This window comes from Prionailurus bengalensis, chromosome A1, assembly GCF_016509475.1.
Source record: "Prionailurus bengalensis isolate Pbe53 chromosome A1, Fcat_Pben_1.1_paternal_pri, whole genome shotgun sequence".
In the NCBI taxonomy this organism is placed as follows: Eukaryota; Metazoa; Chordata; class Mammalia; order Carnivora; family Felidae; genus Prionailurus; species Prionailurus bengalensis.
The window spans coordinates 5660630-5688473 of NC_057343.1; the positions used below are offsets into that span (position 1 = coordinate 5660630).

Genomic DNA, 27844 nt, shown 5'->3' on the forward strand with positions numbered 1-27844 from the left:
ATTCACATATTAACCCAATTTGAACATGGGAGAATGCCACAAATGTACCAGGCTCTCTGTGGAAAGAACAGTCCAAAGTGTTTATGTTTGGTTGCCTCTACGAATTTTTAAACAAGGGAAGCTGTATTGAAAAGATAAATTGAGATATATGGGAAAGGAAAACATCGCTGAAGTGCTTCCATTAGGGCATGATGAAAAAAAAATGGATCTGTTTTATGTAAATTTTCAACAGTGACCTGGTAAAGAAAGTCAAAAGTACATTAATTAAATTTACAGAGCCAAAAAAGGCAAAGACCCAGGAGGTTAGATGTAAAAAAATACAGATGGACTGAGAGAGATGAGGGGAAATAGATAGACTTTTACAACATGATATTCAGCTTGGAAATATGCAAGCTCTAATACGCTGGGGAATACCAGCCAAAAGACAGATAGCTGGTTTAAAGGAAAAGTTAATAAAATGTCGAGTCTGAAAAACTATACACACCAAAGCCAGGAAATTACAAAGTTATGGATCCCGCAGTAACTGTAAATTAACCCCAGTGCACATATGTAGTATTTCATATTACTGTATATGGTGTTAACTTTCACGCCTAAACATGCAGGCGTGTGTGTGTGTTTCGTCTGAATTACGGTTGTAATGGGAACAAAGGTGCAAACAGGACACGTAATGGATTGCCTGCTCCTTTCACAAGTCACCCAGGAGCCCTGGAGCCCAGGCTGGTCATGCGCCTTGGAATAGAGCAGAGGAAGAGTCCGGCACTGATTCAAAGTCCAATTGTTTGCCAAAGGCACTGGGAAGATAGACACATTTCTTAACAGTTGTAAAGAGGTCATGAGCGTCCTGGGTACGTGGAAGGAAGTCCATAGTACATTCCCAAGATAACACATAGGATTTAAATGTGTCTCCAGTCTAATTTCTCCTTTCCTTTTCCTTGCCTCAATGCAAACTACCCAATATCTCTCTCATATGCTCCCTTCACTCCTATTTTTTTTGCCCAATGACCATCCAGCTTTTCTCTCTCTATACCTGGTGTCTTACTGAGCTCAGTACAGGAGATAGGATACAATGTTTTTCTTTTAAAGCATCCAACCTACCAATCTGGTTGTTGTTTGCTTTTTGTTTTTTCTTTTGGTCGTTTGCTTTTTTTTTTTTTTTCAACGTTTTATTTTTATTTTTGGGACAGAGAGAGACAGAGCATGAACGGGGGAGGGGCAGAGAGAGAGGGAGATACAGAATCGGAAACAGGCTCCAGGCTCCGAGCCATCAGCCCAGAGCCTGACGCGGGGCTCGAACTCCTGGACCGCGAGATCGTGACCTGGCTGAAGTCGGACGCTTAACCGACTGCGCCACCCAGGCGCCCCGGTCGTTTGCTTTTTTAAAAATAGTCCAGTCAGGGGCGCCTGGGTGGCTCAGTCGGTTGAGCATCCGACTTCGGCTCGGGTCATGATCTCACAGCTGGTGAGTTTGAGCCTCACATCAGGCTCTCTGCTGACAGCTCAGAGCCTGGAGCCTGCTTCGGATTCTGTGTCTCCCTCTCTCTCTGCCCCATCCCATTTGCATTGTGTCTCTGTCTCAAAAGTAAATAAGCATTAAAAATTTTTTAAAAAATAGTCCAGTCAACTTATATGCTGTATATTCCAATACATTCCTTCCTTCCAACATAGGACCAGGACGGAGGAGTCCACAGACCTCTTCCTGAAGCATCATCCAGGCCATTTCTCTTCTAGTTCATGCGTCTTCTTATAGCATCTGCTACCCTTGTCATAACCACACACCGATTTTTCCCTCTTTACTGGCTCCATCATTGGGAAGTTGTCCACCTAGGTAGATAATTCTTCTATTTATCTGGTCTTTGTAATCCTTTGGCCTCCTCAATGCCTGTGAGGGTCTCTGCGGCCACCTTCCCCTTCCTTGGCCAGGCCACACCTCCACGACCTGGTCATTGAAATCTGTGTCTTCTGCGAGATCCCACTGTCCGATTCCCCTGGGCTCACAGCAAGCCCTTGTTCTTCTACTGCCTGTGGGCCCTCATTCCCACTGGCCCTGCTGTCCACCTTCACTGTCATTATCAGATGAGATCGGGCACGTTCCGGGGGATATGGCCGTGGACGTCACTGTCGTTATCAGTCTGTCAACCTTGTAGTTGGGTGTCCAATAAATACTTTCTGAATGTTCTCTCACCAATTCTTCCAGCCTTCACCTTCCTTTTTCACAGCTGGGCTCCAAAATCAGCGATATAAGTGCTTTGTTCCCTCTTGTCCTTAATTCCCATGCCCTCTTCTGTTCTGATAGCTTCACCTGTCCCTCCCCACCGTCTGCTTGCGTAGCTGTGTGCTCTCTGGGTGTCCCACGCTTACGGAGAAAGTCACATGGTCTGTATCCTCATCAGGGTCATCTGTTCATGCTAGCAGTTGGCTCTCATTGGTATTGTAAGATCTGTTTATCTGAATTCCCATTCTCCAGGCAGCATTTTCTAAGGCTTCTTCTTCCCCTGTAGCCCCAGACCGCTTTGGCCCCACCAGAGTAGACTCATGGCCCCACCGTCTACTTACAGAGATTAAGGTCGTTTCGTATGGGTTTCTCCAGTCGTCTCGCCACCCAGAAACCCCGGGGTTCACCCATCACTGCGGTACAGGTGACACCCAGATACATAGGGCTTGCCCATCTCTCTTGTGACAGACGCGGGCTCTGGGGGCAGACGGCTGGCTGTACGCCCTGGCTCTGTCACCTGCCGGCTGGGTGGCCCTGGCCGAGTCCCGTGACCTTTCTTGCCCGAGGCACCCCACCCCTAAGACGGGGCTGACAACAGCGCCTCCAACAGCAGGGCCCAACAGGCAGGGCTGCTGAGAGGATGAAACGCACCGCCTCGTAGAGAGGGCTGAGAACATTGCCGGGCACTCGGCGGACACGGTAAATGTGGCTCATCTCTTGTCGTGGCCCTTTTTGCCAGTGTCCATGTGTTAATCTTATTGTGAGCCCCTCAGCCTCCCTCCAAAACCAGTTGGAGCCAGTTGGCCTCCAGCCTTTGGTCCCACCTTCCCCTTCACTGCCGGCCTCTGCAGCTACCCCGCTCCAAGCTTCCGCCTCTTCTGTGGCTCCCACCCAGCGAGGCTCTCCTTTGTCTCCTGGGCTACTTAGAGGCCCCTCTCTCGGCCCAACAGGCTCCACCCTCCCTTCGATGGCTCCTATAGGCTCGTGCCTTAATATTCTCTGTTCCAGATGCCTCCTGTGGCTTGTTATCGTCTCCTGAATTAAATCTAAACCCCTGAGGCCCACATTCAGGGCTGCCTCCCTACACACGGCCCAAACCCAAGCACGTTTTTTTCTTGCAGAGAATATTCCCGTCACTCCCACCTTGGGTCTTTGTTCCAGCTCTTCTTCTGGCTGGAGCTTTTCTCGTCACTTGTAACTATATGGAATCTGAGTGAGCCCCACATGAGCACCCCTCTTAAAGACCACTTTGCCTTCCACACACCTATCTTCTTTCTCTACCAACCAGAAGCTGCTAGAAGACAGGCCTGGCCCTCCGGCTCCCCATGTGGCCCCAGCATCACACACACACTGAATTGAACTCTGTGAGTTCGGACCTGAACACCCCCCCTCCAGCACCTCGTACCAGGCCTCACACGGCCGTGCCATACGCTGGTGCTGTTGTGGCCTAAAAACGGAATTTATCAACGTTGTGACATCTTTCACACGTAGGGACAAAGGACATGGAATCAAATACACAGCCTACTCAAATATTAACAAGCCATGTGCTTTATCTCTTCTTGAAAAGAAACAGAATGTCAACCATACTGTTGAGTGCCCCTGGTTGCCCTCCGAATCTCGTTCACTCTGAGATAGAAACACTCTTGTGCCTTTAATGTTTACTATTTTTATGCATGTATTATGTACATAAAAACCTATAGAACATATAAACAATCTATAGTGTTGATTTTTGCAGGGTTTTGAAGCTTTATAAAGATTGTATCGTATATACCCTTCTCTTCAACACTGGGTGTTTGGGGTTTTCTTTTTTTTTCAAAGCTATTTTTGATGTTTACCCATAGTTATAGAATTGTACTTCGTTCATTTTCATGCTGTTTGCGGTTGTATAAATATGCCAGAACTTATTTATTCTCCTGTTGATAAACATTTAAGTTACTTTTTTTTTTTTGGCCATTACTGAAAATACTATAGCAAACTTTCTTGTCTATATCTGCAGACATGTTACGAGTTTCCCTAGAGTATTCCAGGAATGGAATGAGTGAGCATTGGAAATTTCTCAATGCTTTTAATGCAGATCTTTTCGTGCAAAACTTTTTCATTTTCATGCATTCAAACTCATCTCTTTCCTTCATGGTTTCTGCTGTTTCATATCAAATTTTCTTTTTTTTTTTAATTTATTTTTTATTTTGTATTCTTTTTTCAACGTTTATTTATTTTTGAGAGACAGAGACAGAGCCTGAGTGGGGGAAGAACAGAGAGAGAGAGACACACACACAGAATCCGAAGCAGACTCCAGGCTCCAAGCTCTCAGCACGGAGCCTAACGCAGGGTTCGAACCCACAAACTGCGAGATTATGACCTGAGCCGAAGTTGGATGCTTAACCGACTGAGCCACCCAGGCGCCCCTCGTATCAAATTTTCTAAAAACTAATCAAGGTTATAAAGGTCTTCCTCCACACTTTGTTCTACAAGTTTAAAAGTTTTGCTTTTCACCTTGGAAGTGACATGTGCATGGGGTGTAAAGCAGGTGTACTTGGATATAAACGGGACCACGTCCCGGCGAGCCCTCCTCCCCCACTGTTGCACAGGATACTTGGCTGCTAGATTTCTAGTACCGTCATATGGGATTCTTCATGTCCAGACTCTCTGGTGTTGCATCGGAGGGGCAGGGTCCGAGCAGAGTGGGGCTGGTGACACCCTGCTAGAGGAACATGAGCATTTGCCTCCAGACAAATGGGTTTGACCCTAGAGAGCATCTGAGATGCACCACGAACCCTGCACCGGAGACTTTGTCTCTCTAGAGAGGCTCAGAGTAGCAAGACCCCAGTATGGTGACGTCTAAGCGTCTATAAGCTGGACATCTCTGGAGAACCGCTGGGCCATAAATTACAGGCATCCTCTCCTCACTCAAATTATTTCCGTTTTATAAAAATGATTCTTTTCTAACTTTTAGATGCCCTCTGGGATGCTTCGAAGGCCAAGATATTATTTTTGTTTCATAGGTATCAACTTTAATAAGACTTGCCCAACTGAAGAATAATGAGGAACCATAAAATCTCAACAGATCCTGCGGTGTATACACACACACATACACACACACACACACACACACTCACACACACACACAATGTGGGACTTGAACTCATGACCCCAAGATCAAGAGTCGCACGCTCCACCGACAGAGCCCCAGGCCCCCGCAGACTGTGAGCCGTCCGTTAACAGACATGTTCTGTGTTGTCTGTTACCGATCACCAAGACATGGCAGACTTTGCTTCATTGAGTGAGGATACAGGACTGCTTTCTCAGCACGACTGCACTACACTGGGGAGATAACATTCCCATGGAATAGTTGAATTGTTTAAATCATCTAAATTTGTCATTTTAAGATGCTACATTTCAAGCAGAATAGAAAAAGACAAGGGTCAGAAATGTGACAAAAGAATTTATGTATGGCAAAGTCAGACTAGGATTTCTAAGCTAAAAATGGAAGCAGGATTTTACAAACTTAAAGGCTTGCGATGTATTAAAACGAATGTTATTGAAATGCTAGTAAATCATAATAAAATACTAGCCACTTATGAGTAGACAGCACAGCCATTGTCTGTTAAGAGCATGACTCTCATACCATGGGACAGGCAGGCCCTGGCTCTAGAGTCCAGAGAGAAGTGGGTTCAAATCCCGCCTCAGATCCTTGCCGTGTGACCTGAAATTGGTCACTTAGCCTTAGCCTTAAGTTGTATCATCTGTAAAATGAGAACAGTGAGTTTCTTTCTTGCAGGTGTTTCTGTGGGGCTTAGAAATAACAGACGTGGGAGGGGCACCTGCGTGTCTCAGTTGGTTGAGCGTCTGACTCCTGATTTCAGCTCAGGTCATATCACGATCATGAGATTGAACCCACATCAGGCTCTACTTTGAGTGTGGACCTACTTAAGATTCTCTCCCTCTCTCTTCCTCTGCCCCCTCTCCCCTGCTCATGTGCTCTCTCTCTCTCTCTCTCTCTCTCTCTGTCTGCCCCCTCTCCCCTGCTCGTGTGTGTGCGCTCTCTCTCTCAAATAAATTTAAAAAAAAGAAAAAGAAATAATATACCTGGGAGTACCTAGGAGGAGAGGTTCCATAGAAGAGAGTAGAAGCTCAAATAAAGACCTACCTCCCACTTGGGCCAGAGGCCAGTGGCGTCTTTAAGGAAAACAGAAAATGCCAGGGAAGGGTTGGGAAGAAGTGAGGGTTGGTTTTAGAGTAATACTATACATTTATATTGTTTGGGATACCCTTGCTGGGAGTTTGGAGCTCCTACAGCGTGTGCTTGTGAATCCTTACATGCATCCGGCAGCGTTGTGCATAGAGACAAGCGAGTCGTTTAACCAAATACCCCGCATTCTGTCCGTGTGTGTAGATGTCTGTGGGTGGAGCCTTGGAGGAGCGCGCTCCCCCTTCGTCTTTGTATCTCTTGTGAGTAACCGAGAGGTTGACGTGGAATGGGTGCTCAAACACTGCTGGTTGTTGCCGTGAAGCGTTGAGTTTTGTGAAAGAAAGAAACCAACTCGATGAGTAGAAGGCATTAATTTCTTAATTTGGTACTTGGTGTTTTGCAGTGCTCGCTTGGTTATCGCGAAAACTTGACTAAAGCTAGTCTCTTCCCCCGCGAGAATATTGTTTCTATTTAAAAAAGGAAATCTGAACTTTGGTGTGGGGGAGCAGTAAAAAGTAACAGCAAGAGTGACTGAAAGAGAGAGAGAGAGAGAGAGAGAAGTAGGCAGAAGACGTCCCCAGGGAGCCACAGGCTGCTGCTAAATTTCAGCTGCAGTTGTCAGAGTTAAAGAAAACATTGGAGAAAGTGTCTCATCGCGGGGTCCCCGGATTGTTCTGCTGTGAGTAAGGCCAGCTGAGGGGTGGACCAAGGCCAGCTGGCAGGGGCTCAGACGACCGGGTGCCATGCACCAGCCACTGAGCTCATTTGCTCCACCTCGGTCACTTTACAGTCAGAGCTGCTTCAAGATCAGCACAAGGCTCCGTGCAGATGTTTGGGGGCTGGGAAAGCAAGGCAGAGTTTGAGGAGGGAAGAAGTACATGCTTAGTGCTGAAGGGTGAGCCCAGACCTTCTTGGGGATTTGGTGAAGTAAAATGTGTTTGAATACAGCTAACTGGACCCTGGGCTCAACAGCCTTGGGAGGGAGGTGCCCCTGCTCTCGGTGCTACCAGGAAACTGAGGCATGGTGAGGTTAATTAACTCGTTGAAGTGTCATGGTCTGAAGCATAGAGGCAGAATTCTATCCCAGGTTTATCTGAATCCAAAGTCCTCATTCTTCACTACCGTATTTAGCTGCCGAGAAAATCCCTACAGGAGCAGTAAGGAGTTAGCCCAAGGCTGCCACATTGGGTTCTAGAACTCTGCTCCCTCAGTGAATGTTCATGGTGACTTTGTGAGGCAATGGAGCCCAGCGTCTGTATCCCCGAAGAGATGTCCCTCTCCTCCTGAGAGCCCTTGTGGTTGTGGATCTCCATTCTGGGAAATAGATTGAGAAGCACCCCAAGGACTACTCCAACAGGGTGGAAAACAGAGAAGCTTGGATCCATAGCAGTGATCAAGAGTCCGTCGAAGCCTGGATCTAAGCAAAAGTGGGTTTTAAAGTTTGCTGATTCAAGGGCTTTCCATGTCTGCCCCCACCTCTGCTCCCAGGCCCAGTAAGCTCCTGCTTACAACTCTACCTGGGAATGTCCTGTGCCTGCTGATCAGCTATCTAGTGTACAAGTTATTTTCAAATCCAGGTATGTTTTTGTAACTGTTCATTCCATTTTCCTTAAACTTGTTCATGGAACACCCCTGACAGTGGAGGAAAGTGAAGATTAACATTCCCCAGGGATGCCTGGGGACATACGCTGTGGCATTGCATCTCAGAAATGATATTGATTTGAAGACTCTGGTTTTAGGAAAAGAGAAACCATGCAAATCTATTACAAAAATGTTCTTGGTTTTATCTTCTATATCATTTATTTCCGCTGTAATCTTTATTCTTCTGCTGGTTTCAGGCTTCATTTGTTCTTTTTCTAGCTCCTTTAGGCATAAAGTTAGGTTATTTATTTGAGGGGTTTTTTTGTTGTTGTTTCTTAAGGGAGGCCTATATTGCTTTAAACTTCCTTCTTAGAACCACCTTTGCTGTGTCCCAAAGGCTTTGGGCCATTGTGGTTTCATTTTCTTCTGTTTCCAATGTACTTTATCATTTCTCCTTTTATGTCCTGGTTGACCCTTTCATTGTTTCGTAGTATGTTATTTATCCTCCATGTATTTATGGTCTTTCCAGATTTTTTCTTGTGGTTGACTTCTAGTTTTATAACGTTGTGGTCAGCAAAGGTGCGTGATATGACTTCGATCTTCCAAACTTTGTTGAGGCTGTTTCTGTGGGCTAATGTGTGGTCTCTTCTAGAGAATGTTCCATGTGCACTTGAAAAGAATGTGTATTCTGCTGTTTTAGGCTGGAATGTTCTGAAGATACCTGTTAAATCCATCTGGTCCAGTCTGTCATTCAAAGCCATCATTTCCAGGTTGATTTTCTGTTTAGATGATTTGTCCATCGATCTAAGTGGAGTGGCAAAGCCCCCGACTATTATTGTGTGACTATTGATTCGTTCCTTTATGTTTGTTATTAACTCTTGTATGTATTTGGGGGTTCTGTGTTGGGGACATAAATATTTACAATTGTTAGATCTTGTTGGATCATCCCCTTTATTATTATGTACTGTCCTTCTTTATGTCTTGTTATAGTCTTTGTTTTAAAGTCTATTTGTCCGATATAAGTATTGCTACTGTGATCACTTCTGATGTTCACTTATGTGACAAATGTTTCTCTATCCCCTCACTTTCAATCTGCCGGTATCTTTAGGTCTGAAATGAGTCTCTTATAGGCAGCATATACATGGGTCTTGTTTTTCTGTTTTGTTTTTGTTTTTTATCCATTCTGTCACCATACATCTTTTGATTGGAGCATTTAGTCCATTTACATTCAAAGCAATTATTAATATATATTTATTGCCATTTTATTACTTGTTTTGTGGTTGTTTCTGAAGACTTTCTCTGATCCTTTCTTGTCTTTCTCTCTTTCATGGTTTGCTGGTTTTCTTTAGTGATATGTTTGGATTTCTTTATTTTTATTCTTGGCATATTTGTTAGTGGTTTTTGATTTGTGGTTACCATTAGGTTTGTATATAACATGTTCTGCATATAGCAATCTATATTAAGTCAATGGTCATTTGGGTTGGAACCCATTCTTTACTCCTCTCTTCCCCACATTTTAGGTATATGGTGTCATATCTCACGTCCTTTTATTTTGTGATTCCTTAACCGACTTCTTACAGAAATATTCATTTTTACCACTTTTGTGTTTCCTACCTTCATACCGACATTTTGGGTCTTTCCTTTCCACTCAAAGAGTCTCCTTTAATATTTCATGCAGGGCTGGTTTAGTGGTCCAATACTCCTTTAGTTTCTGTTTGTCTGGGAAACTCTTTATCTCTCCTTCTATCCTGAATGATAGCCTTGCGGGATAGAGTATTCCTGGCTGCAGATTTTCCCCATTCAACACTTTGAATACATCATACCACTCCCTTCTGGCTTGCAAAGTTTCTGTTGAAGACTCCGCTGATAGCCTTACGGGGTTTCTTTTGTATGTAACTGTCTTCTTTGGTCTTCCTGCTTTTAATGTTTTTTCTTTATCCCTATATTTTGCCATTCTGATTACAATAAATCTTGGTATGGGTCTGCTTTTATTGATCCTGTTGGGGGTTCTCTTTGCCTCCCGGATCTGGATATCTGTTTCCTTCCCCAGATTAGGAAAGTTTTCAGTTATTATTTCTTCAGATAAATTTTCTGGTCCCTTCTCTCTCTCTTCTTCTGGGATGCCCATCATATGAATGTTAATACCTTTTGTGGAGTCACTGAATTCCCGGAATCTATTCTCATTTACATAATTCTTTTCTTCTTTCTTCTTTCTTTCTTTTTTTTTCCCACTTTTGCTCAGCTTGCTTACTTTCCACTACTCTGTCTTCTAGGTCATTAATTGTTCTTCCACTTCTTCCAGCCTACTCTTCATTCCATCAGGTTTGTTTCTCATTTCATTTATTGAGCCCTTATCTCTGCTGTGTTATTCCTTATATCTGTGTTAATGGTCTCACTGATGTCCTCCACTCTTTTCTCAAGTCCAGTGCTTTAAATTCTCAAGCAGACATGTTACTGATATCTGTTTCACTTAGGTATTCACCCATGGCCTTGTTCTGTGCGTTAATTAGAGACGGATTCCTCCGTCTTCTCATTTTGTCTAAGTCTCTGTGCCTATTTCTGTGTGTTAGGAAAGTCAGCTACGTCCCCTGGTTTTGAAGGTAATGACTTGATGAAGAAGAGGCCCTGTAGTGCCCTGCTGTGTAGTTTCCCTTATTCCCAAGGGCCTCGCATTTCCAGGAGTGTCTCCACTGTGTGCTGTGTACTCTCTGTTCTTGTGTCCTGGCCACTTTATCCTTCAAGTCAGTCAGCTCCAGAAGCTCTCTTTGCCTGTTGTGAGCAGTATTTGATCCCTGGCCTGAATGTGGTGCATTTTAACTAGGTGTGCCCTGGTCTGCTTGTGAAATGAGACCTGTTGTCACTGCCACTGGAACCGAGGCCTTGCAAAACTCCCTTGTTAGGAGATTCATGTTAGCAGGGATTTGGGCCAGTGTTTTGGGGGACCCCCCCCCCACCATGCTGGGACTGAGGCAAGCATGACTGGAAGGAGCAGTTCCACCAGAACGTCAGGGGCCGGGCTTGGTGGAAGCAAGTTAGGTAGCAAGTGTCAGCACTTTGCAGGTTCTGGGTGGCCCTGGGCTTCTGCTGAGGGGCACAGGAGGAAAACGGCAGCAGCCAGTTCCTTTGTTCTCTGAGCTGCCCCTCTGTGAATGCCGTCTCTCTGGGTTGTGCTCTGAGATGAGCGAATAAGCTCCCTACCGTGTGCCGTAGTGGCTCTTCATATCCCTATTTCCATTTTCCATGGTGTATGTCCATGAGCTGTTTGCCCTGCCTTCTCTGCAAGAGCAGCACAAGGCCCTCCGAGCTGTCCCAGAGCCAGGCCCACTGACTTTTAAAATCCAGGCTTTAAGCCTCACTGGTTGCAAGAACTCACACAGTTTGGGCCCTCTCACTTTCCACGCCAATTATCATGGGGATTTGTTTTCCTAGTATGCTTGTTCCCCTGTGTCCTAGTCTGTCTCTTGCCCTTCTCTGCAACTGTGGCTCCCTCCTCGACCACAGTGACCACAGTCTCTTTCTCTCCCAAGCCATGTCTCTATACTTCCTGCCTTCTTCGATGTGGCATCTTCTCTATCTTTAGTTGTTTGTTATGCCACTCTTCAGATGGATTTCTGGGGTATTTAGGATGGTTTCATAGTTACCTAGTTGTGTTTCTACAGGATGAGATGAGCCTAGAGTCCTCCTGCTCTGCTGCCGTCTTCCCCTTATCCTCTTTTCTTGGCTTTAATATGAAATCATCTATTTTTCAAATCTTTGGGTAAGGTTGAAGATCGAGAAAGATGTGTCTTGTTAATCCCATGGATTTTACTCTAATTGGGACTATGCAAATCTTCCAGGTCATGTTAGCATTTTAAAAAGTATTCTAAATGCACAAAGTAGTGATCAGTGGGGACTTTTCAGGGAGATAAAATATCTCATATTTAGGATATGTGTGTGAGTGTATATATTCTATTAGTTATGCAGTTCCCATTGCCTACCTCTGCATTAATTTCAGTAAAAGTTGGGGAGACAATCCTTCCTAGGGTCAGTCCTGTCGGGCTACATGAGTGGCTGCTGGCCTTATGTACCCGTAAGGCCATGTCCTGGGTAGAAGTTTTTATCGTCACTTGAAACAACGATTCAATGTCTTTTAGTTTGTGGTTCCTGCCACCGAGGAACCTACGGGAAAACCTGAAGCCGACCGGATCTCCCATCTCTGAATTCCTTTAAATCTATGCTAAGGATCAGGATGGTTGTGGGCTGCTTATTCTGCAGTTTAATTCTGCATTACTGGGGAGCTCTCACTCACTCCTCAGCCCTGTGGAAGCAGCTTAGGCTCTGTGACAGTCTGGGTTGATCATTTTCCCCAGCTTCCTGGACGGGGACTCAGGTAGGCACCATATTTAGCCTTTTGACGTGTTCCCACATAGAGAACATTCTTCATGAGCAATTAGCCCCTACTCTTTTTTCTTTTCTACTTGGGTACAAAGTAAGTTATCAGCGGACATCTTTCAGCATCGTAGAGCAACAGCTGAGTCTGTGCTCTGAGTGGTGTTCTGTAGAGGCGAGAGCCGTGCTTGGCCTGGTATGATGATAGGAAGCTCACCTTGATCAATTAAAAATAGAAGGCACCCTGTCAGCAGTCAGCTCCAGTGAGTGGTGCTCATACTTGAACCTAAAGAATAGATTTTAGCTATTTCACTATTTAGCTTTTTTCACTATTAACACCTGCTGCCCATCACCCACCAACAACCTGTTTGCAACATAACTTGGGAATCCCGCATCATACGGCTCAACCTGTCCAGCCACCTGAGAGCAGTGACGTGTGAACCTCCTGACAGCTGGGGCAGATCGTCATCTTCTGGACCCAGCCCCCCTCAAAACTCACTCAAGAGCCACTCTCTATCGCTATTGTTCACTGCTAGGATATCCAAGTAAGATTGGGGCTTCTACCAATAGGGTAAAAAAATCAGCTCATGATAGGTAACGTGTATAGCGCTTACCATGGGCCACACACTGTTTCCAGTACTTTCCATTTGTTCATTTAGGCCTCATGGTATCCCTAGTGAGTTAAGTAATATGTATTTCGCATTTTACAGAGGAAGAAGCCAAGGCCTGGTGATTAAATAAGAGTAGGCAGCAGAGTGGGATTGAGGTCCAGGTAGGCTGTCTGTGCCTGTTAGGGACTGGATGTCCGTGTCCCCCTCAAATTTTTATATGGAAGCCTTAACCCCTAATGTAATGGTAATTTAGAGATGGGACCTTTGAGAGGTGATTAGGTCCAGATGAGGTCACGTGGCAGGGGCGGGGGCCTCGTGGTGGGATTAGTGCCCTTGTAAGAGGAGACATCAGAGAACTTGCTCCTTCTCTTTCCCTCCCTCCCTCTTTGCACACACACACACACACACACACACACACACACACACGCAGGTCATGTGAGCACAGTGAGAAATCAGCCTTCTGCGAGCCACAAGAGAGCTTTCACAAGAAAGCAGGCTGGCGGGCGCCCTGCTCCCAGATGTCCAGCCTCCAGAACTATGAGGATGAATGTCTGTGGTCTACGCCCACAGTCCCTGGCATGCTGTTATGGCAGCTCGGGCTGCCAGTGCTCCGTCAATCCCACCTCCCACAGAAGCCCTCACAGCCCCTCAGCTTTTCAAGAAACACCTGCCGATCGTTCTCGTTGGTCCTTCAGATGTCTGTCCTTCCTCGGCAGTGCCTCTTGGTTCAAGACCTCGATTTCGTCCGCCTCTCTGGGAGGAGGAGGGAACCAGCTCCTATTCCACCTTAGGAAGTGCAGGCGACCCACAGGCTAGGTCACAAGGGTGTATATTCTGGCACCACAGCGGCCAGTGAATATGCATGAAGTGAAAGCAGCACCTGTCTGTTCCAGAGCCCTGGGCTCTGCGGGGACCATCTCTGTGTCTCTGGATCTTCCAGATTTGAGGGCCAGCTAATAGTAGTCATGGTGAGGGGCACTCATCTCTCTTCGGGGGGGCTCGTCACTCAGGCGGCAAATCGAAGAGGTGGGCCATCTTTATTGATATCTGTCATAAATACTGTGCTCTAATATCGAGCCTAATATTCTAAATTACCGTGGTTGTTGCCACTGTGAGACGTCTAATTTTTCTCCTCAGGGAAATGGATAACTTTCTGTGACAGCACAGTTGACTCTTCTGGCTTTCTGTGAAATCACGCGAGAATCACAATCTAGAAATAGCGAGTGTTGAAATTGTCTATAAACACCCAGAAGAAACACCGTACCACAGACACCCACAGAATAATTTCTGGAAGCCTGCAGGCTCACCACTAGGGGAGGAGAGTCAGAACTGGTACCGTGGCGTCCCTGAAGCCCTCCCCATCAGCCCCTGCAGGATCGAGCCCCATGTCCGGCTCTGCACTGTTAGCGCTTGGATTCTCTCTCTCCGGCTCTCTCTGCCCCTCCCCCACTCACGTGTGCATGCCGTCTTGCTCTCTCTCGCTCGCTCTCTCAAAATAAACAAATAAATATTAAAAAAAAATTGTACAGCACCAGTTTTAAACCTGTCCCTGTTCTCACCTTGAACGTGAGTCCCACATTTCATAGCAGTGATAGCTGATTTCCTTGCCTTAATTTCCTGCACCAGGCCCTGTGCAGAATGGTAAGAATTGTTTTCTCCTCCGGAAAAATCGTTTCAGGAAATTCGTGGTCTCTAAAATGGGGTGCTAAAGAGCAAAATGGGAAATGAAAAGGACCACTACCCGAAAAAGGATAAATTAATAATCCAAGTAAGCAAATCATAGCATCAACACTCCACCTCTTCACAGCCTGTTCGGGAAAAATCGGGAACTGCCGTCTCGTCACTGGCCGGGGAATAAATGAGAGTTGAAACGTCGCCACGGATTTGTAAAGAATCGTCCCGTTCCACGCGCCCTGAAATAAGAGTTCCCTCCCTTGGGTAGGGGTGGGGCGGGGCGAGGGGAGTCTGTGTTTCCTTCAGAGTTTTCTTTCTGGAGCTTTTGGCTTTGTCAGCGCTGCCCTGCCAGTTAGTGGGGAAAGGCTCCCCACTCCTGTGGCTTCTGTCATAAGTAGCTCACGTGGTGATGACGGTGTTTGTGAGAGCAGACCCCACACGCAAGGTGTCAGGACCACAGTGAGCCACTGGAACGGCTACCATGAAAGATACGGACAAGACCAAGCGTGGTGAGGACGTGGGGCAGCAGAGGTGCTCAGACATTCACTGTACTCGTGCAACTGCTTTGGTGAACTCTTGGGACGTCTCTTACAAAGTTCATCATACACAAGCACACCTCATTTTATTGTGCTTCATGGATACTGCATTCTTTACACATCGAAGGTTGGTGGCAGCCCCGCCTTGAGCAAGTCCGTTGGTGCCATTTTTCCAGCATTTGTTCACTTTGTGTCTCTGTGTCACGTTTTCGTAATTCTCACAAGATTTCAAACTTTGTCATCATTGTTATTTTTTAATTTATTAAAATGTTAATAATTTATAATAATTTATAATATAATTTATAATTATAATAATTATTTATAACATATAATAAATTAAATTATATTATATAAATATAATACAAATATATAAATATCTAATATATTAATAATTAATAATAATTATTGTTTAAATAAACAATATTTATTTTTGAGAGAGAGAGTGTGAGTGGGGGACAGAGAGAGAGGGAGACAGAATCTGAAGCTGTCAGCACAGAGCCTATATGCGGGGCTTGAACTCACCAACAGTGAGATCAGACCTGAGCTGAAGTCGGATGCCTAACCAACTGAGCCACCCAGAGGCCCCTCAAACTTTGTCATTATTATATTTGTTATGGGGACCTGGGATCAGTGATCTTTGACGTTACTCTTGTAACAAGAGTTTGGGGGCGCTGCAAACCACACGCATGTAAGACAATGAACTCAATCCACAAATGTGTATGTTCTACTGCTCCACCACCAGCCAGACATTCCCGGTCTCTCCTCCTCTCCTTGAGGCTCCCTGTTCCGTGAGACACAACAATATTGAAATTAGGCCAGTGAATAACCCTATAGTGGCCTCTATGTGTTCAAGTGTAAGGAAGAGTCTCACGTCTCTCGCTTCGAATCAAAACCTAGAAATGATCAAGCTTAGTGAGGAAGGTTTGCCCAAAGCTGAGCCAGACCCAAAGGTAGCCCTTTTCCACCAGACAGCCAAGCCGTGAATGCCGAGAAAACGTTCTGGAAGGAAGTTGAAAGGGCTTCTCCGGTGAACACACAAATGGTGAGCAAGGGAAACAGCCTTATTGCAGATCCAGAGTCACCTGGAGTGGCCTGGACAGAAGGTTACATCAGCCACAACATTGCCTCCAAGCAAAGCCTAATCCGGAGCAAGCCCCTAATTCTCTTCAGTTTTATGAAGGCCGAGAGAGGTGAGGAGGCTACCAGGAGCAGAGTTTGAAGCTAGGAGAGGTGGGTTCGTGAAGCTTACAGAAGGAAGCCTCCAGAACGTAAATGATGCAGGGTGAAGCAGCAGGTGCTGATGAGAAGCGGCAGCAAATTTCCAGAAGGTCTGGCCAAGGTAGTTAATGAAGGTGGCTGCACCAAACAGCAGATTTTCAACGCAGACAAAACAGACTTCTGTTGGAAGAAGATGCCACTGAGGACTTTCACAGCTAGAGAGAGGCCACTGCCTGGCTTCTAAGCTCCAAAGAACAGGCTGACTCTCTCGTTAGAAGCTAATGCAGCTGGTGACTTGAACTGGAAGCCAACTTCGCTGAAGTTGAAGTCCACGAAGTGCTCACGGACCGTTCTGAAAATCCTAGGTCCCGTTAGAATTATGCCCAGCCCACTGTGCTTTACAAGCGGATCATCGACGCCTGGATGACAGTATGTCTGTTTACAGCACGTCATGTTTACAACATGGTTTACTGAATATTTTAAGCCCGCGGTTGAGACCTGCTGCTCAGGAAGAAAGATTCCTTTGGAAATATTGCTGCTCGTTGCCAGTGCACGTGCTCACCCAAGAGCTCTGATGGAGACGCCCAAGGAGACTAACGTTTCCACGCCTGCTGCCACGGCGTGGATTCTGCAGCTCACGGATCGACGAGTCATTTCCACTTTCAAGTCTTACTATTGAAGAAATGCGTTTTGAAAGGCTATCGATGTCATAAAAAGTGATTCCTCTGATGGATCTGGGCAAAGCAAATTGAAAACCTCCTGGAAAGGATTCGGCATTCTAGATGTCATCAAGAACATGCGTGATTCGTGGGAAGAGGTCAAAATATCCACATTTGCAGGCGTTTGGCAGAAGTGGATTCCCACCCTTGGGGATGACTCTGGGGGCTCGGGGCGTCGGTGGAGGCAATCACGGCAGATGTGGCGGAAACACCGAGAGAACCAGAACTAGAAGTGGGGCCCGAGGGTGGATGGCGTTGCCGCGATCTCGTGACAGGACGCGATGGGGTGAGGACTGCTTCTCGCCGCTGAGCAGAGAACGTGGTTTCCCCAGATGGGACTCTGCTCCTGCTGAAGATGCCGTGAAGCTTGTTGAAATGACAACAAAGGATTTAGAATGTTACATACACTTGGTACTTAAAGCGGCAGCAGGATTTGAAAGGACTGACTCCAGTTTTGAAAGAAGTTCCACTGTGAGTGAAATGCTATCAAACAGCATCTCATGTGACAGGGAAACCATTCATGAAAGGAAGAGCCCCTTGCTGCAGCAAACTTGAGTGTTTCTTCTCAGAAATTGCCACACCCACGCCAGCCGTCAGCACCCGCCACCCTGATCGGTCAGCAGCCATCGACATCGAGGCAGGACCCTCCCCCAGCAAAAGGATTACGATTTGCTGAAAGCTCAGATGATGGTTAGCTTTTCTCAGCAGTACAGTATTTTTAAATTAAGGTATGTGCATTGTTTCTTAAGACCTAATTCCATTGCCCAATTAACAGACTATAATATAGCATAGACATAACTTTTATATGCAGTGGGAAACAAAAAAACTCATTTGACTTGTTTCATTGCAATAGTTGCTCTATTGTCGCGGTCTGGAACTGAACCCCCAACATCTCTGCGGTATACCTGCGCATGACAGAGCAACCCCACTCTCAGGCGTTGACCCCAAAGAAACAGAAACATATGTACACAAAAACGACTCTGTACACATGCGTACAGCAGCCTTATTATTGATAAGAGGCCCAAACTAGAAAGAACCCCAAGGTCCATTCACAGGAGACTGGTTAAGCAAATTGTGATATATTCACACAACCAGAATACCGCTCAAACATTTTAAAAAGAATAGGTTATAGATACCCGCAGGAACGCGCGTGAATCTCAAAGGCATCATGTTGGGCGAAAGAATGTCTTCCCACTTGCGTGAAGTCCTAAAACAGGCAAAACTTAGCTGTTAGTGACAAATCAGGGCAGGGGAGGGATCAGGCAGGTGTAGTTATACAGATGTACACAATTGTCAGAACTCTTTGAACTAAAAACTTAAGATTTGTGCATTTGACTGCATTTAAATTCTAATACCCCCCCCCCCTTCCCCGGAAAGCATTCCTTTATCCTCCTGGAGGGGGAATATAGTTTTTTTTTTTAATATTTATTTTTGAGAGAGAGAGACTCAGTGTGAACGGGAGAGGGTCAGAGAGAGGGGGAGACACAGAATCTGAAGCAGGCTCCAGGCTCTGAGCCGTCAGCACAGAGCCCGATGCGGGGCCTGAATTCACGAACAGTGAGATCATACCTGAGCCGAAGTCGAATGCTCGACCGACTGAGCCACCCAGATGCCCCACGTTAATCATCCACCACTAACTTTTGAGGGTTTCAAAATAATAGTGTCATTGATAGAGCTACCTTATGCTTTAGTGACAAAAAAAAAATTAATAAAGCCCACTGTCAAAAAGAGAGTGTTTGTTACATGCTTGGTTCTTAATGACCCCACGTTTGTAGGAATGATATTTTTAGGTGGTTGCTTCTTCTCGCCCATCTTCAGGGATCACAGCGAGGCTGAGGTAGCAACTTCTTGTGCCGGGGTTATGGCTTCAAGTCCCCTTTTGTGCAGGTAGATCTGGACGTGCCACTGGGCCGGCACTTAAGTGTCCAGATGAGGCATGTGGGGTGGTTTCTGAGTTAGCACAGGTACGTAGGCGCTTCTGGCATCGCTTGGTTGTTTTTCCAAAACTTCGTTTGCATTCCGAGTGCGTGGGAGGAGAGTCGTCTGAGGACGTTCTTTTGGAGACAACTGAGATGTTACTTTTCAGTAAATCTAAGCGTAACATTGGCCCCAATGTTAATGCCGTAGGTATTCTGTGGAGGAGAGCTGTGGGCACACGTGACTATGGGAAGGGAACTCGATTTCAGCCTGAAATTGTGCCCTCCTTCCCGCAGCAAGTGGATGTGGTCTCAGCTCAGTCCTTTATCCAGCCACACACGGGATAGTCTTTCCTGCACCTGTCTGTCGTTCCGCCTGCCCCAGAGTTCCCTGGGGAGGATGGATTTGTGCCGCGCACCTGTCTCTCAGCCTCGGCGTGTGGGGGTTGCACAGCTCCTAAACAAACGCGTCGACCGTCGCACAGTCACCCAGAGCAAATAGTGCGAGAACGTACATCGCCACCCTTCCCAAAACGACTCTCGCAGAGAGAAAAGTGGATTTAACGTCCCTCGTGCGCATCCGTGGCAAACACGGTTTTTGGAAAGCCAGAGCTCACCGACAAAACTAGGGCCTTTGAATGGAAACACAAATTTAGGAAAGGTGAGGGGTAAACAAGACTTAAGGAGTAGAAATCACAAATACAAGTGTCCCTACCAGGCTGATGGTCCTTAGACATTTGGCTTAATTTTGTTTCTGTGGCTGGCGGGGGGGGGGGGGGGTGGGGAGCGCAGGGATTGGGGGGCGCGGTTCTTTGGTTTTTGTGACACTGCAAGTCCTCCAGATTTTCTTTGACTTACAGTTTGAATTTGGTGCCCTGTGTTTCGGGTGTTAAATGGGAGTCAGACTTGGGGCTTGAGCGTTATTGCCAAGTCTGTGCTGGGGGATGTTCGTTCTCTCCTGCCCCGGGACAGGCGGGTGCAGGAGGAGGAAGCCCCTCATTGCTCACGTTTAGGGGAGGCAGTGGGGCTTGGGGACAACCAATGGCTTTGGATGTGGCAGCAGATCCTGGGGGGAAGTTGCAGAATTAAATTTCCTTCTGTGCAACGGGAACTGTGAGGGGTCACATGGGAAGTCCTGCACATAGAGATGCACAAAGAAGTCCTAGTTCCTTCTCTAGGCCGGTGAGCAGTTGGCTTCCGCTGTCAGCACCTTGGTTCCCGTGCACCCCGCACTGGGAGCACGAAGTACCTTACCTGGCTCTGGTTACTTCTGCTTCCCTTTTGAAACTTCTCGTCTATTGGTCTCTTGGGTGCCTCTGTCGGTTGAGCGTTCAACTCTGGATATCATCTAGGGTCATGATCTGATGGTGGTGAAATCAATCCCTGCATCAGGCTCTGCAATGACAGCATGGAGCCTGCTTGGGATTCTCTCTCTCCCTCTCTATCCGCCCCCTGCTCATGTTTGCGCACGCATGTGCGCTCTCTCAAATAAATAAAACTTAAAAGAAAAAAAAAAAAAAACTCCTGGTCTATCACCACGTTCCTGGATGGCTGGACCTGAGTTTGCGGCTGTGTGTGTGAGATTAGTAGCACTGTAGCAAACAAACGCACTAATCCCTGGTCACTCCTATTGTGGGTGCCCCTGGTTCATACTTCTAATCTAACTCAGTGCTGTGCTGGGTGGCTCATTACAGTCAGACAAACCTCCAGTCCTGTCTGGGCTCTCACCTTTTTGCGCCCTAATGTATCAATTCATTCTACCCACCTGAGCCTCAGTTTACTGCAGTGGGTTCCTGTGCATTTGGCACCTGAGTGGCTCATGTCTGTGCTAGTAAAGATGTGCTAACTGGGAACAGGGGGTCCATTCTTCCCAACAGACTGTTAGCACATCAAAAGGATATTTTTAAAACCTCACTCAATAGTACTTAGGAGAGGGGAGGGGAAAGAGTAATTAAGTGCCATTTGTCACCCAGCCCAGCTCAATAAACATTTTTTTTTTTGTCATGCTTAAGAGAACAAGAAAATGTAATTAAGTTTAAATAACTAAAGCTGTGGCCTTAGGGAAGCTTTCAGGACGTTGGACCTCAGTCATTCCGTGAAAATCTGTAGAAACCTTTCTGGAACCACACTTTTACGTTATATACACGAAATCTTCCCGGCTCCAAGTTTTAAACACCAGCAACAGCAACAACAATATTTGCAAATCTCTATATAACTTTTGTTAATTTGGGTGGGGGCTTCATATTTCCAGTAGGGCAGCTCAAAGTTCACGGTCCTTACTTCGCTCAGCAAGTAAAATTCTTACTGAGTTTCGTAATCTAGTTTAAATCATTGCTGTCAAGTATTATTTTTAAATGACCGTACCCTTTGGTAAATACACCTAGCAGATGATCCAGGACCTACCCCCAGTAAGTATAGCTCAAACCAGTCCCACCTTCCATGGGCAAGTACCACCCCAGACGGGTACAGCAGAGAGCAATACCCAAGGTGCCAACTCAGCCCTGCAGCTGGGGACTCAGCCAGCCATAGAGGCAAGAGGGTTGTTGATGGGCTCCTTCCCGTGGTTCGCTTAGGAGGTGGAGGGAGGGGTCGGGTTACATCTTTTCTTTCATGTGAGTAATACATATTTTCGGTAGAAAAAAACAGGAAGTAGAGATAGCCAGAGAGATACGCAAACAACAGTCACCATCCTCCTGTATCCCAGATGCATTATTCACGAACACGTCAGCAGCACGTATGAAAGGGGGTGGTAGTCTCGAGCCCAGCAAGGCCGGGACCACTCCACCCCTTTTGAAGTCCCAAAATGCATTCGTGAAAGGCGAGCAAATCCTAAGACAGGACCTACAACAATCGGAGTGTATATTGACGTATATAGACACATGCTGAAGGCTTCACATTCAAAGACACATTCAAAGAACTTGTAGCAGACTGCATCAGGACATGGCATCTCAAGTTCAATTTCGAGATTTGGCCCAGTTGTGCTGCTTTTCCCACACTCCCATTGCCATGGTGGGTCCGTTGGAAGAGGTGTCAGAACCGGAGTTTGCATTAGCCTTGTAACATTCCTCTGTGCCAACAAATCTAATTCTCTGTCCCTCTTAATTGCCACCCACGAGCCCATTGTCTGTAGGTACCACAATGTAATTAAGTCCTGTTCTTGGACGTTTCTTTCTTCCTGTCTTTGGTAGCACAGCACGGTGTGAATATTCTTGCACTTACTTCTTCGGACACTTTATTACTTATTTCCTGAGGATGAAGTGGAAGAGACGTGCTTGATGGGGCACAACGCGCTCCCATAGTTTTAAGTCAGAAAACAGGCACTTTTTTTTAGAAAAATCAAAGCAAGTCCTCCAGGCCCTGGGTGGAGTTCAGCTTTACCCCAGACCTCACTGCGTCTCAGACTCATCGTCAGAAGCTCCGAGTCCCACGGACAGCCACGCGACAGAGTTCGGAGGCAAGACCCGAGCGGTTAGGCGTGGGCTTTGCCGTGGCTGCTCGGGACAAGGGCCGCGGTGGGTGTGGCGGGCCCACCGGAACAGAGGACGGCAACCAGAGAGTGCGTTGAAACTAGCATGCCACGTGGGGGCCAAACCCCGCCCTCTGCACTTGAAGAGAGCTGCCCTGAGCACCCCCTGATTCTCAGCCCTGCCGCGTCCCTGCAAGTGTCCCCCAGCTTACGTGTGCCTCGACCCCACTGCCCGCCTGCCCTCGGAAAGCCTCCGGCCACTTGGTAATGAGTTGTGGCAAAACCTCTCCCTTCCCGTGGAACCAAATGGTGAGGACTCCAGAAAAGCAAAGGAATGAACGTGAAAGGTTCTGTCACCTTTGTCCCTTTTCGAGGTGGCCCACCCTTCCAGGCCAACTTGCCGGTTGCCAGCCAGCTCCAAGCTCCCAGCCCGGCTCACGGGAAACCCCAATCTAAGGACTCCCGACTCCCCAGCCCCCACATTTGCTTAGAGCAAACTTGTCCGCACCCCCCTCCCCGGCTTTTGCCCTACATTCTCTTTTCACCTCCTCCCCTGACATTTAACTTGGCCCCACAGCTCTATTCCTTAAAACCCTCTGCCCCAAGCTGTCTGTGACGCTCATCAAAGGCTGCTGTCCTCGCTGCCTGTCCCTGTCACTCATCGTTCCCCTTGGAACTGCTCTCCCTCTGCCCTTCCCTAGCTGCCGAAACCCTGCTTATCTTTCTAGACACATCTCACGTTCTGTGCTCTTCAAGGAGCCCGACCAGCCTTCTAGCCTTCTGAAACCCCCTAGAATGTGATCACAATACATGTCATATTCCACTGTGTCGTGTACGGACGGTCCCTGACTTAGGATGGTTCCATTTAGGATTTTCCAACTTGATGATGGCGTGAGAGCGAGACGCATTCAGTAGAAGCCGTACTTGGAGTTTTGAATCTGGATCTTTTCCTGGGCCAGCGGCATGTGGTACGATTGTCTCTCGTGACGCCGGGCAGTGGCCACTCCCCAGGCAGCCGGCACAGCCCCGAGGGTGAATAGCCGACACGCTCACAACCATTCGCCACCCAGACAACTACCTGTCACTTTTAGCACGGTATTCAGTACATCGCAGGAGATAGCCAGCACTTGATTGTATTTTTAGTCTCGTTTTTTGTTTCTTTTTTTTATCAAAGCATAGTTGGCACACCATGTTATGTTAGCTTCCGGTGCGCAGCGTAGTGATGCAACAAATCTGTTTGTAGTGTGACTGCCGCGTGTCACCAGACAACACTTCCCGTCCCACTGACCGTCTTCCCTAGGCTGTGCCTTCCATCCCCGTGATGGAACTTAACCCTTCGTCTGTTTTGCCCTCCCTCCCTGCATTCCCCCTCCCCTCCGGCAACCACCAATTTGTTCTCTGTACTTATGGGTCTTTTTCTGCGTTTTTGTTTGTTAATAAGTTTGTTTTTTAGATTCCACGTAGAAGGGAAAATATGGCTTTTGTCTTTCTCTGGCTTCTTCCACTCAGCATTATACCCTCTGGTACATCCATCCATGTGGTCCCACATAGCAAGATCTCGTTCGTGTTCATGGTCGAGTAATATTCCGTGTGTGTGAGTAATATTCCATTGTGTGTCCGTACACACCCCCCCACATCTTCTGGATCCATTCATCTGTGGATGGACATTTACGTTGCTTCCATATCTTGACTATGGATTGTAAATAATGCTACAGTAAACATAAGGGCACATATATCTTTCGAATTAGTGTTTTTGTTTTCTTTGGCTAAATACCCAGTAGTGGAATTTTGGGATCCTATGGTTATTTCTATTTGTAATTTTTTTTTAATGTTTTTTTTTTAACATTTATTCATTTTTGAGACAGAGAGAGACAGAGCATGAACGGGGGAGGGGCAGAGAGAGAGGGAGACACAGAACCAGAAGCAGGCTCCAGGCTCTGAGCCGTCAGCCCAGAGCCCGACGCGGGGCTCGAACTCACGAACCGCGAGATCATGACCTGAGCCGAAGTCGGACGTTTAACCGACTGAGCCACCCAGGCGCCCCTCTATTTGTAATTTTTTGAGGAACCTCCATACAGTTTTCCACATTAATGCTTTATTATAAAATAGGCTTGGGGCACCTGGGTGGCTCAGTTGGTTGGGCTCCCAAGTCTTGATTTAGGCTCAGATCATGATCTTACGATTTGTGAGTTCTAGCCCCACATCGGGCTCTGCACAGACAGCATGGAGCCTGCCTAGAATTCTGTCTCCCTCTCCCTCTCTGCCCCTCCCCAGCGTGCTTCTATATATCTCTCAAAACAAGAATAAACTTAAAAAAATAAAATAGGGTTTTGATGATTTTGCCCAACTGGCTATGGTGTTCAGTAAGTTAGGTGTATTAACTGCATTTTTGACTTATGATATTTTCAACTTATGATGGGTTTATCAGCATATGACCCTGTTGAAAATCAGGGAAAAATCTATAGATTATACCACGTGTGTGTGTGTGTGTGTGTGTGTGTGTGTGTGTGTGTGTGTGTACTTAATGTCCTTGGAGGCAAGGACTATAACCATTCATTTTCCTCTTCTGGGTGTTCAGAATCACCAAGGTACTGGTTCTACGAACGAATGAGCAGCAAAGGAACATGGGCTGATGTATAAGGGAAGTGGATGTAATGAGCCTCCTAGAGAAAAGTTGATTTGATAGGAAGCTGGCTCCAACCTTTCCATATAGGAGGGATTTGGGGACAGTGTTCTGATCAGAAAGAGGCTTAAAAAAGCACTTTTTAAAGAGAGAGACAACAACGCTTGTTAAAATGAAAGGAGACCAGAGCTGATGGAGATCAACAGAGAGGCACTTAACGCGTCAGGTCTCCTTGACATTCTGCCGAGGTGCACATTTTCGCTGTGATTGAATGTCTGCTGTGTGTGTGTGTGTGTGTGTGTGTGTGTGTGTGTGTGTGATGGGATGTTTTCCATTGATTAAATCATGTAGGTTTTTTGAAAGAACAAACGTAACGCACGTGTCACTTCTGTGTCTTGCAGGCAACCATGGTCCTGAGCTCTGCACACTTCTGGTTGGGATTATTTCTGGTTCCCACGGCGTGTTTGATCGAAGATGTGGCGTGGAGAGCGTAAGTGAAAAGTGAAGTGGCCGCCCTAAGTCTTGCTCAGCTGCCCTTGCAGTCACCTTTCGTGAACCCTGCGGTAGGGTCCTGCATGCTGTGGGACTTCTCAAGAATCAGGTCTCCTGCATGGCCAAAAACCGTATGTGGAGGTCATTTCAAATTAGAAAATACTTGGAAGGAAGGAGTCTTCATTTTCCCGGTAACTCACAGTAGGAATCCTTCAAATATAATTTATTTAGAGTGTCCGTGTACAGATCTATGTGAACATTAATCACAAAGATGAAATTATAATGTGGGTCAGACAGGAAACAATTCATGCTCAACTTTTGCTTACGTTTCAAAATAATATTGTTTCTGAAATGTCTTGTGTACAAGGTAAATGAAGCAACTACGTTCCAAGAGAATGTAAATTTTAATTTTATCCATGAGAAAGAGACGGAATACTCCAAATGAGGGAACACTGAGTTTTGTTTGGGGCAGGCCTGATTCCTCCTACAAACAGTTGCCGACTTCCCTGAAAATTGAGCCTCCTGGATTGGTTTTACTTTAGGCAAAGCATAATTATTTTGGGGCCCTGAGGTAGAGAATTGAGACTTTAATCCAAACCTTCCAGGAAAAGACATCAGATTTCATTTTTATCTCCCCCTTCCTCCCACACTCAATGAGAATTGTTCTTGCCTGACAGTTAAGGATGTCTTTTGAAAAAGTCTTCATTTTGGCATTATCTTGACACCTGATGATGCCTAACGTGGAGAGAGAGAGAGAGAGAGAGAGAGAGAGAGAGAGAGGAAGAGAGAGAATTGTATAGCACATATTTTGGGTGGGTTTTTTTTTCCTCGTCACTAAGTTTTGCAACTGTTGGAAAAAACTAAATAATTCTAATTTATTAAATGGCTTGATTTACCACTACTTTCTTTTATCTACTAAACCCGTGTTTTGTAAATAACTGAACTAGAATCTTTGGAAATGAAATTATAGCCAGGAAAGATGTTTTCTTAATCTAATAAATGCACGGAGAGAAAATGTTCTATTATTTGTTCTTCTAGCACAAAGCCCAATTGTGGCATACCATTTTACCTTGCTGAATTTCTTCAATTTCACATGACAGTTGGGTTAGTTTTAGGTAAATACAACATGACGTTGGTTACATTAGATCACTTCACAATTTATACTGATTGAGAATAGTGATGCAGTTATAAATTAATCTCAGCCTATTTTAATTCAACTATCTAGATTAATGCCATGAAAAAAAATGTTATTGACACTGTATTTGCCAAGTGAGACTTTAGCAAAAGTATCTTTCTACCATTTCAAAGAGTGTTGGCCGATGACAGTGTTCTCTACCTCCTCGCCTTTTCCAATCCATTCCGAGTAAAAGTTACCGGTCACCAGGGAAGCAAATTATTCCTTCAAGCAGGACTTGTTTTTGGTTTCCCCTGGCACTGTAAAATTAGTGCCATTTACATTTTAGCAAGAATAAATCAAAGGACACTGCCTCCAGCTCCACTGGATGGAAAGAACAAAAGTCACTTCATTTCCAAGAAGCTTGCCAGCCGGGTAGGAGCAGGGACCACGCTCTGTGGTGAGGATGCTGGTGGGGGGCCAACAGAGGCAGACAGACCCCAGGCATTGCCCCACCTGCTACCTCCTGCCCGGTAGGGGCCCAGAAAACAGCCCTTCCCAGGAGCAGACGGCGCCTCAGCTTTGGGCTCAGCCGGAAGGGCCGCTACCAAAGTGCAGGGACACTTACAGAAATGTACTTTTGTCCCTTTCTGTTTGGAGAAACCAGCGAGGGTGCGTACCTTGGCTCTCACCTGCAGCATTTGCCCAAAGAACATGCTCAATTTGTAGTACACATTTCACGTCTCAAGTACAGTCACCTCTGTCCTCAAAAAACGAGAATTTCACAAGTTTACTTGGGAATCCTCCCTGTGATCACGGGGCCCATGTTGATACTCCCGGCCTGACGTTGATGTTGTCGGGTCCCGTAAATTCAGAGGCTTCTCTGGGAAGAGAAAGCCGACTATGAGTCGCACTGTGATTTCTCTTTCTGAGCTTTAACTCCCGGGACGTGTTCCGGTTTTCCTTCCTGCACACTGAGCAAACACACGAACCCTGCTTGTCCACAACCTCCCTTCCCTGGGTTCCGGGTGTCAACTGTTTATTGAGACACGTCGGGCTGTGGCTGTCCTTGGGCTTCCAAGGAGAGTTTTGAGTGAAGTGAATCGGAATTACCGAGCACCGGAA

The 27844-nt window shown here is 46.3% G+C and overlaps 1 protein-coding gene across 5 annotated transcripts in view; it reads left to right on the plus strand.

The window, feature by feature from the left end:
• LOC122480709 (phospholipid-transporting ATPase IB) overlaps positions 1-27844 on the plus strand; it is a 606753-nt gene that overhangs the window by 524516 nt on the left and 54393 nt on the right. For all 5 annotated transcript variants that reach the window (XM_043575482.1, XM_043575463.1, XM_043575477.1 and 2 more), the window contains one exon: positions 25515-25603. In XM_043575482.1, coding sequence (XP_043431417.1) covers positions 25515-25603 — 89 coding nt within the window. The remainder of the gene's footprint in view (positions 1-25514; positions 25604-27844) is intronic.